This window comes from Limanda limanda, chromosome 19, assembly GCF_963576545.1.
Source record: "Limanda limanda chromosome 19, fLimLim1.1, whole genome shotgun sequence".
NCBI classification, from domain to species: domain Eukaryota; kingdom Metazoa; phylum Chordata; class Actinopteri; order Pleuronectiformes; family Pleuronectidae; genus Limanda; species Limanda limanda.
The window spans coordinates 18310844-18322131 of NC_083654.1; the positions used below are offsets into that span (position 1 = coordinate 18310844).

General features: G+C 42.4%; 1 protein-coding gene across 1 annotated transcript; it reads right to left on the reverse strand.

Moving 5' to 3' along the window:
• Positions 1-949: 949 nt before the first annotated feature.
• On the reverse strand, positions 950-11172 carry LOC133026115 (SH2 domain-containing adapter protein E-like). Its single transcript, XM_061092974.1, has 6 exons — positions 10246-11172; positions 7274-7400; positions 5804-6031; positions 4340-4592; positions 3613-3732; positions 950-2618 (listed from the first exon to the last, which is right to left on the reverse strand). The coding sequence occupies exons 1-6, from the start codon at positions 10744-10746 to the stop codon at positions 2435-2437; spliced, it is 1413 nt and encodes a 470-aa protein (XP_060948957.1). The 5' UTR covers positions 10747-11172; the 3' UTR covers positions 950-2434.
• Positions 11173-11288: the final 116 nt, after the last annotated feature.

The window sequence follows — 11288 nt, forward strand, 5'->3', positions numbered from 1 at the left end:
TTAAAAGGGTTTTTATAGAGGAACAGTTGGGCCTTGGCAGAGTTATGTGCTTTTCTGAATTCTACTTTAGGTGAATTTAATAATGTAATTTTAATGATAAACCAGTCACATGGACAATAATCTTTTTTTACACTTATGTAAAGAAACCTTTAAATGTAGAGCTTTTACTTGTAATGTTGTATTTTCACAGAGTGACATCGGTACTTTTACTTTATTTCCACTTCTGTCTACCTCGGAGGGTAACAGGAAACAGTTATTTATGAGGTAACGCAACGTTGATGGGACGACTTAACGTTATCTCTGGTTTTAGAGAAACGAGACGCCTTCATAAATTAAAGCCCAAAGTCTTGGCACCGAACGGCGATGGCGTCCCGTCTCGGTGAGTCAAGGACAAACAGTGGACAGACAGATATCAGCCTCGGATGACACCGACAGTGAGGAAGGTAAAGGAGAGGGGCGAATGATATGTAAGAAAAGGAGGGAAGGAGAGAGGGATGGTGTCAATTGCTCCTTTTTTCCTCCTCCTTGACATTAAGCGTCCTTGACATGGGTGTAATGATACTACTCTTACTATTTAATCCTATTTTTAGAACCGCCTTTACCTTACACGTATACACGGCACAAACTGCAGTGTTCATTGCAGGTAATCCGTTTGTGCTCAACATGATCCTCGGCTCAAACCTAATCTCCACTGGACCTTTCCCCCCTCGACCTGACATATTCATTGACCCCCCCAACCCTTTAAGAAGCATGTCAATCTAAACTTCCAGACAAATGAGCAAACTGCTGAAACCACAATCGAACTCTCACGGTTAAAAGATTCATCACGTTCAAAACATGCCCCCATTCAGTCATCCCAGGATGTGTGAGGAGGCCGGTTCCTCGGGGGGGAGGTGGTGCTTTTATCATTCACACAAACACTCTCAAATTTAGTTGTTTACGCTGTTGATTTATTTGGGATCAGAGAGAAGCTGCACAGGAGATCTCCAGCACCGAGACTCTGGACTTCTTTTTTTTTCTTATTATCGTTTCCTTTACAATGTCTGAACATCAGGTCTCCACATATCAAAATACAACGGTGAAAAATGTATAACAGGTGTGTCTCCTTGGATTACTTCTTTGTGAGCGCGCTGCCAAAAACCACAAACCGACTTCCTTAAATCATAGAGAAGACACAGCGGTGTCAGGCTGCCAGGAAAGATGGGATACAAGACAAAACTGTGACCTTATTTATGGCACTTGTGGCTTGAATCCCTCTGTGTTGCAGACCAAATGATTTACAGCATATCACCAAATCAAAGACAAACCATGTCAGATGTCTGCGGTATATTTAGAATACACAAAGAAAAAGAAGACAGGGAATATAATACATTCACAGATTTTCATTTAGCTGTTCGGCTTCATCTCCCTTTTAGGGCGAGAAACAACAGGGGCCTGATACAGAATTAGAAAACAAATTTTTTTCCATTATTTCAATATCTTGTCTATAAATCCTACAGAAGTTTGACATTCACTTAACACTGTGTATCTCGTCATTTGTTCCACTGGCATTTGCGGTGTTATTTATCCGGAAATCCAAAATGAAACACAGCCACAGTCCTTGTCCTGAAAAGCTCCAACTATATCGTGCAGTGCATTTTTTCTTCCTGCACATTACATCAGGGTGAATCACTCACTCTTCACAGTTCAGAGTAGAAGCAACTCCCTCATTCACAGTAAGACGGAGGAAAACCTCAGGGGGCAGCGGTTGCAGAAAACTAACAAGTATAAGGAGCGTGAATTTGGAATCTGCTGCGCGTATTAAGATAAAACAGCTGTTGTTTGTCTACATCTTGATAAGTGGAATAGGCATGATACGTGTGCATGTTTTTTCACCAACTGGGAAGTTCAAGAAAAGACTTATTGTGCTGGTAAAGCTGGTGTAGTGTACCAGCACATCCACCAGAGAGAGGCAGAGAGACACAACACAATGATCTAAGTCTGAAGCACTTCCTGCGTCACAATACATTTTAATTTGCAGAAATTAGCACATGCATCTTTTAATAAGGATTAAAACAATGCAGCTGTGTATGAGTCACTTTCAAAAACAACTTCAAGTCACATTTAATCAATAAAAGTATCTCCTGGTCTTCACATGCAAAACATCAGCCTGTGTGTTTTGCATCAGAGTAAAACAAAGAAAGGTGAAGACGTCCAGAGTTTCAAGACGAAGGCGGAGCTGCAAAAATGGGCTCTCGATCACACAATTCAAATAAAAAGCACACGTAAAGTCTGGTGATACAGTGGAGTCACACAGTGGGACTTGTAGAAAAGGGACATGGCAACAGAAGTACACGTTGAGCTTCACTGTGACTGATGTCAGGAAACGTGGCGTCCGAGCAGGCCCAGAGGTGTGTTTGTTTTGCACACCTGACGTGGCGCTAGGGCGGAGTCCTCAGTGGATGCGAGGCACCGGGTGCAGCAGGGTCATGTGCTCGGCGCCGTTGAAAGGCAGCCGCTGAGTGCAGTAATGGTGCACCACCTCGGGGATGCTGGGGAACACACAGCTGCTCTGGTCCAGGGTGTAGCCGCTCTCTTTGGTCTGAGCAACCATGATGTGAACGCAGCCCTGGCTCGTCCTGAGGAGAGTTCACCCAAAGTAAAGGTTATTGATTCATACATCATTCGTGCATGTTTTTAAGCTTTCACTTACAAGTATGCAGCGTTTCTACTCATGTTACATCTTGTGATACCCTCTGACATGTCTGGGAAACTCAGCTCAATACAGTCACGACAACTGAGGATGTAAACATTTAGAAATGCTTTATTAATGTTTTATTAAAGTGTAAATATTTCCAAAACAGCTCGACTCTGTAGAAAATATATCAGGGAATACTTTTAGCAGCAGATTCATATATATTTTACTGCAATGATGATGGAGTTGTATCAAACTGAAGAATATGCTGTATCAGGCTTTGAATACATGGCACTCTTCTTTTGGGAAACCTTAAGAAACCACATTTAAATTCACAAGATTCTAATTTATATTTTGATCTGTAGTCATAAATATCAGAACCCTAATATTTTCTGATATTTTCACAAAGATTCTCGAACTATTCTTTATGAAAAAAACGTCCTATCTGGCAAAGTTAACGAATGTGAAAAAGAAATAACCAGATTTTAAGTTTTGTGTTTATCCATCCAGTTGATTTTACGTATTTCTACTAACTAGCAAAAGAGCAAATGTGGAAGTAAACAAAAACTTCTTTACTAATATAATATTTCTTACTGGTACAGATTAACCATTGCTTTTCTTTTTCAATATGTTTTTATATGTGTATTTATTTTGCGCAGCCTCATTGGGCTTCTAACACACTTTGACCATGACAAAAACAATCTCAGCAGCAAAATCCCTACTGCACTGAATCACTTATAAAGATCAGATACACCTTTATACATACAATCACCATCTGCAATAATAAAAGTACTGAAGAATCTAAAATGTTAAAGTAAATTTTTTTCCCGGACCTATGTAATTCCTTTGATACGCTGCAGGATGAGACTAATATGAGTTCACAGAGTTATTCTCTCCGCCCTTTGGACACCACCCATGCACTGTCCTCTTACACTCACTTGAGGGCGATGGAGTACTTGCTGTTGTCCGACTCGCTGTTCCTGACCAGGAAGCTGGCCTCTCTGCAGGACTGCAGCTGGAACTCGGCCTCCTGGCGGGTCACGCAGCCGTGGTACCAACTGAGACAGGGGGGAGATGAAGTTACATTTTATTTGTTATGGATCAAATATAGAAAACAACACTCAAAGCAAAACTGTGTAACTTTTTTAACTTAAAACAGTAGCTTTAGAATGAGTTTGATGGTTCAGTGAAGGGAGAATGGAGTTACTTCCATCCCACTCTTGGGTGAGTGGGTACAGATCTCCTGATAGTCGCAGCTTTGTTACTTATAAGTCGTTTTTATTTCCAATATTCAGCGAAGAAAAGTGAAGAATTCTCTGCAGAGTTTGGGGCATTTGTTACAGTGGCAGATCTTGTGGTCCAGGATACTGGGGATTATGGGTAATATCCACCCTCCAGCTTTTTATTTTCTCTACATGAAAACTACTTAATTTCTCGGACATGGAGCCAAACAGGATTAATCTCCATGTGTGGCTGCAGGGGGCGCTGCAAAAGTTACATAGTGATACTTTAATGTTACAAATAACGGGATTATTAATATTCAGGAGTGAGGTTTATTGCAAAAAGGACAAATACATGGAAACGCATTGAGTTACAATCAATACTATTTTTTGTCTTTTGCCCATAGTCTGGATTATTCTATATACAACATACTAGAACTGATACCTCTGCTTGTCCAGGGGCAGTGAGGGGTCCAGCCGGCAGACCTCGGCGTCAGAGCCGCTGCCCGGCGTGGAGGACGGCGTGGAGGACGGCGTCAGGGTGGGCGGCGACGATCTCAGGATCTTCTGGGTCCAGCTCTTCTGCCTCAGATGCTGATGCTGAGACAGCGGCTGGGCGGGCGGATGCTGCGGCTGCCTGGTGAGCGTCGGGTGAGGCGTCTCATCTTTGGCCGGGCGCTCAGGGCTGTCAAACTGTGCTGGGGGAAGAAGAGTCAGGAGAGAAGATATGAATTCATGTAGAGAAATAACAAAATCTCTGCTGCCCAAGTTTGAACTGGATGCCGGCGCCTCCAGTAAATATAGAATACGAAGACATCACTTTGATGTATCATGCAAAATATCATTCGGCATGCTGTTGGTCTGTGCAGGATATGAAATATAAATGTGAGCGCAGGCCTGACTTGTTTTTGGACCAAATATTTTTCATATGGATCTAAGGCAGAGAAGAGGCAGGGTTGGTGCTGCAGTGGATGATCCAGTATCACAATTGAAAAAGTGACATCCTGAAATCAGCAATGCACTTTTATTACCTCTGCCAAGGAGATAATATTTTCATGAACTTGGTGGAAGGATGGAACAAGGTCCAACAAAGAACCCATTGAAGTCTGGCGTGGATCCGCACAAAGGGCCGGATCCAGGAATTTATTTATCACTTTCTTCAACTTTGCAGGAGCTTTTTGACATTTTCACCAATTTCCCAGATCTTGATGAAAAAAGGCAGGAAGTGATATTAATGATTGTGAGCAATGTGGTGCAGCTTGATTGAGTTTAAGGAGACTTTTGGAGATAAGCCCTCTTTCAGGTTTCTTGTAATTACTTACGCACACAAGTGGATTGTTTATTTAAAAAGGTGCAGGAAGTTCAGTCCAGGTGTGTTCAGAAGAAAATTCCCTCCCTTTCAAATTAAAAGTATTCATAGAATTGGCGTTAACTCTGTTCTCTGAAATATGGGACACCTTCATGCAATTTTTGGAAAGCAACCAAGTGGAAATTAATGAGTGAAACAGAATAAAATAGCAGCACCTAATAGGATGAATATTAATTGTAACTAACTAATATTATGAATAAGAGAACGTTATTTTATCTAGGCTTTTGATTTGATTGATTGGAATTTTATTTTATTTATTTGTATTGTATAATTATGTCCTTATTTACTTCCATTTATTCTTATATTTTTATATATGTATTTTTTTTTATTATTTTATTCAATCTTATTTAAGTTATTTAATTTCTGCCTCCTGTTCTTTACCCTGAGTGTTTGATTGTGGGTTGGGGTGTTCATAAATGCTTGTATGTTTATAAATGTTTGAATGTATGTTTCTTATATGTAAAACTCAATAAATATATTGTTAAAAAAAACTAAAAAAAACTCTGTCCTTAGGTTTCAGTCTGTGTGCGATCTATTTACCGGACAGCGTTCTGACGATATGATCCTTCTTCCACTCCCACGGCAGCTCGTACTCGGTGGAGGGACGAGGGTCCAGCTCCGGCCGTGTGACCACCGGCTTGTCACCATCACCTCCCCCCTCGTACGGGACGTCATAGATCTGAAGGGGTGCAGACGGACCCTCCTCTACTATCCCCTCGCTCAGCACGCAGACCTTCAGCAGGTCCTTGGAGCCCCGACGTCTGATCTCTGGCAGGTGGAACACATGGGATTAAAGATTAGGATTGAGGCCTCAGATAACCAACAGTAAAATGATGGATGGTACGAGTGGGGCCAGTCTGCACCCCACTCAAATCTCTTCTGTATGATTCTTCAGTTTTTTATTATTACAAAGTTCACAGAGAAAACTTTGGATTTCATGTGCGACTAACTCATGTACATCAGAAATCTTCATGTTACATGTTTTGTATTATTTGAAAAAGTCTGTACCTCTACAATAAACCTTGGATCAAAAGAAAAATATTCCTAATAAAGTGGACAACCTTGATGCCATCAACTTTTGTATATTTTTGGATAGATGTTTTACAAATCCAGTTTATCGAAAATTGCCAACTGACAGAAGGAGAACAAGGATTTTCTAAAATAAAATAAATTGATATTTTCTGTCCTTTCTGTGGTCGGGAATATCCATTTCAACTACCAGTCATGATGAATCTATTTCCCAATGAAACACATAGTTAGTCCTGATAAAATATCGGTTTAGTTTCTGGTATCTGATGTTAAAGTCTTAATAATGATGCTGTGTTACTCTCATGGTTTTGCTTGTTGAATCACAGCGACATCAGACCCTTGCCGACTTCCTCTCTGTGATTTAAACCTCGTAAATTGACTGAGTCACATCATCACATCCTCTGCAGACTTCTTTGAGGAGCCCTGGAAGTGGCACCGATGGAAGTGACAGCTACTCGAAAGCACCGCGATAAAACATTCTCACATTCACAGCAGGCTATTGTGTAACCCTCTCTTTAGTTAAAACAATGGAGCGATGGAAGGAAAGGTCGGGGGCTGGGGAGCAAACTCGATTGGACGACGGACCACCAGTCATCCTGGATGCTGGGAAGTTTTGATAAATGGGCAGACGGGTCCATGTAGGGGTTTACACAGAGCTGCATCCGAGAGGAGGGGAGAGGGGGGGGGGAACTGAGGGCCAACTTCCTTTTTAGAGAATGGTACCAGGAAACAGAGACAGGAAAAAGGAAGCAGGGGCAGGAAACTGCACCCATTGTCCGAATGCAGCGGAGTTGCTGTGGCAACCCCATGGGGGGCAGAGAGCACTGGGGGAGCGGGTTCACGTTCTCACTGCTCGGCCCGGAGAGACTGAGAAGGAGAATCCTGTGGTTGAGGATACGTGGTCGGACGCAGATTGTCTTCCTTGTGTTACTGGAACAACAAGGCAGTGAGATCATATCAGTGTAAACGTATAAGTCTCACCAGTGATCATCTGCTGGGCATCGTAAGGCTCCATGTATCCATCGTTCTCCCCAACCCGCTCGGCCTCTCGTTGCTCTCTGGTCTTCTGAGCGTCGAATGGATCGGCGTAATCCTCCAGAATTATCACCTGCAGAAACAAAACACACACACACAGGGAAATCAATATGATCCATGCATAGTTTAGACCAGACATGGACAAAATACTTTAGAAATCGTACTTTCTTGATTCTTGTTGTTCTGGGTTTGAGCCCTAGGGGTTGAATGCACTTATTTCAAGTCGCTTTGGATAAAAGCGTCAGATAAATTAAATTTGACCGGGAGTGTGGTGTATAGGGCACAGGATCTCTCTTCACTTTTTCCCTTTGCCCTGTGAGCCCTTCTGTAAAATGAGAGGATCAAGGAAACGAAAAGTGGACAATGAGTGCCGAGTGTTTAACACGGAGTCGACAACAAAATACTTTTTCGCTGAAGTCCAATCGAAGGCTGTATGCCTGATATGCCGAGAAACTGTCGCAGTTTTCATGGAGTACAACATCAGCCGTCACTTTGCTACGAAGCATGCTAACTACGCTAGCAAGCAGTCAACGCAAGAACGGGTGGCTGCAGCTCAGAGGTTGGCGACTAATTTACAGACTCAGCAACATTTCTTTTCACAGACAAACTGGGATTAAAGAGTCATCTACCAAGGCATGTTTTTTGGGGGGCATTCGAAATAGCAAAGGCGGGTTTTTGTTAAATGGCCTTGCAAATAAGTGCTTCGCTACTTGGTAAAGGCCAAATCCTTTCATGTAATGATTTGTCCATGTCATTTATATTAGTTCACAAAAACACTCCATCCATCTGTTCCTGGCCCGGCCCATCTGTTAAATTTTGGAACCCATTGTGGCCCGCGAGTCAAAAAGTTTGCCCACCCCTTGTTTAGACACTAAAAAGATTCACAATAATTGATGATTCCAGCAAAAATACAATGGCAGGTAATAATCTATTCATTTGGTTATTATTTGTATTTATTTGATTATGATTTTTTAAAATGGCATTAAGTATTTTAGTATGTGCAACAGTCGAAAAACTAAAATGCATTAAATAAAGTTCCATGTATGAAAATAAGGAAGCAATTTTCACATTTGAGGCTCGAACTGGAAAATATTTGACATTTTACATGAAAAATGTATCGAAAATAGAAACATGAGGATTTTATGAAGAGGTGGAAGACTGAGGTTGATCCGACAGGGATGAAGGGTTTTCTCAGACCAAGAAAAATGACTTCAATAAAGTACATGACTTCAGTGAGAAGAATATCTACTTGTCTTCTCACATACATTGTTTTCTGAGCGTCTCTTTGCTTAAAAGCCCATTCTTTTCACATTCATATATTTACGTTATCAACCTCTTTTCCAGTTACGCTCCTCTGTTGCGGCATCATATCGGCTTCACAACATTTCTTGTTTATTTAAACCAACCAGAGATAAGACCAGGCCGTAAAGTGAAGCCGTCTCTCTCACTCATTCCACTGCCTTTATAATAAACCAATAGATGTTTGACAGGTAATAACTCAGTGTTGTAAGGGCCATTAAACAAGTGGTTGATGCATGAATTTGAGATGGACAATGGAGATTCACTCCCTTTCTGCAACATAAAACCCATTTCATTCTCTTTTATCTGTCTTTTTTCACACCTTCTCTCCACTGTCACCTCCCGAGCTCCTCTCTTTCTCTTCTTTTTTTTTCAAAGCCAAGCTGGAGGGGAACTTGGGATAGCACCTGAGTGTCAAATGACACAATGCTTTTTATAACATGATAGCCTTCACCAGGGGGCCTGATTCCTAGTGAAAGAGAGGGACGGGGCGGAGGGAGGGCCGGGTGAGAGAAGGGGAATACTGAGCCAGAGGAGGTGAAGGCCTCATGTCTGACCGCAGCTTTGTATTCGAGGCAGAGGGAAGGTGGGTGTGAGGGCGAGGGGTGGGGAGGAAGAGAAAGAGAGATAGACAGAGCGACTGGGAGGAGTGGACACAATGGAGTGTTGCTGAGACAAAGGAGAGGAAGACGCAGAACCATTAATATCAATTTTCAGAGCTCGGACTGGAGCCGGGCCACTTCATTGTCACTAATATTGATGACAACACATTTTATTTTTGTTGCACTGCTGCAAGAATCAGAGGAAGGGGCCACTGATACTGTTTTAATATACGCTGATCATAATATCAACACTGGAGACACTTTTACTTATTATACTTACTAAATTCTACAAAAGCTACAAAAAATACTACCATCAATGCAGAGAAACTTAGTTACAGTAGTTTTACTTGAGCAAAGTACTGACAAGTAACTGTAAAGCATCAAAATACAGAAAACTCTCTATATTATTATTGATGAATATTGTTGATCAATATTTGAATTGATTTAGTAACACATAGGCCAAGCGGTTGTTTGTTTTAACCATAGGTTTGAGAGTTGTTTCCACTACGTTAGGTTATTCTGTTTGGTAGATTCATCATACTGTTTTTTAATCCATCGGCATAGCATAAAATCTTAATCTAAGAGGCAAATAGTAACCATAGCAACCAGATAAGTGTGTTTATCTTGTTTCATTTCCTCTGAAATGTGGTGCAATGGGAATGTAAAGGGGCATAAACTGGAAATATTAACACTAAAGTAAAAGAAGTACCTGAAAGTTACTGGAGTGCAAAATACTAGAGTAAATGTATTAAGATAGTCTTTAGTTCTGGGATATTTAAGTTAGACTGACTGAAAATGTTTAAGAACAGAGTATCTTTACTTTGACAAAACATAATAGGCTAAATAAAGGCCTGTAAGATCTTGAAATTTGATATTTTAACTAATTTATCACAGCAAAACTGAGATATTATTTATTAAAACCATGACAAACAGCACAGATATCATAAGGCTCTAAACATATTTCCATCAGGATATTAATGGTGTATTGACAGGTTTTGGTGGCAGATGGTTACTCACTGGTTCTGCTTTGCTCTGGGCTGGTTTCTCTGCCTCACTTCCCACCGTGTTGCTGATGGGACCGCTGGTGAAGTTGGGGCTCTTGTCCTGTTTGTCCAGGCGGATCAGCCGGCTGATGTAGGAGGCATTGGCCGGGGGGGAGCTCCTCGGGCCCCGGGGCTGCTCCTCTAACACCGGCTCTGCTTTGGAGTTTCTCCAGCTCTTCCCGGACAACAGGTTGTCCCACACTTTCCCATCTTTACTCGGGGAGCTCCCACCGGTTCTGCCCAGCTCCACAGCCGAGTTTTTGCGGTTCCTCCCGGTCAGCAGAGACCCGACTCCCCCGCCGGGGCTGTCAGAGGACGAGTTCTTGCGCTGGCTCGTTTTGGAGCCTGAGGTTTTGGTTCCTATCCCCGCGACCAGGCTTCCCTTCCCGGGTCTCGGTTGTGACTCGGAGGCTGAGCGGATTCTGTCCGCACCATTTTTCAGGTTGATGGGAAACTCCTTGAACCACTTGGCCATTGCAGCTCAGATGGAAACCAGCAGTGAAACCTCAGTGTGCCTGCTCCGACACCTCTCAGCTCCATGCAGGGCCCCAGAGACGCACCTTTACAAATCACAGCCCTTTCCCACAAAAGACTTCCGCTGCTTTATTCTAGGACAGACTGCAGGAGCTCCACTCCTCACTTTAGAGAAGATCATAAATGCTCCTAAAAGCTCAAATACCAAACTATAGGATAAAACACCCACAACCTGCATACCTGTTTGGCAAAGGGAGGAAAAACAAAACTTTATCCCATTTGTGGTTTTCTAACACCTGCTCCAGAGAAGAAGTTTATTCCCTTTGGAGGAAGAGGAGTCTTCAGGGTGGGATGAACTGAAAGAAGGTAAAGTTATGTCCTACTTCTGATGTGTGGTCCTATTCCCAGAGAGGCTGATGTGTGACAACCGACCACCATCTCAACGAGCCTGTGACTGAGGCTGGAGTGAAGTAAGGGGGGGGGGAGTTGAGAGCCGGGTGGGCGGTCATGTTTAAATTCTACATGCCATGATGGAGGTTTGCA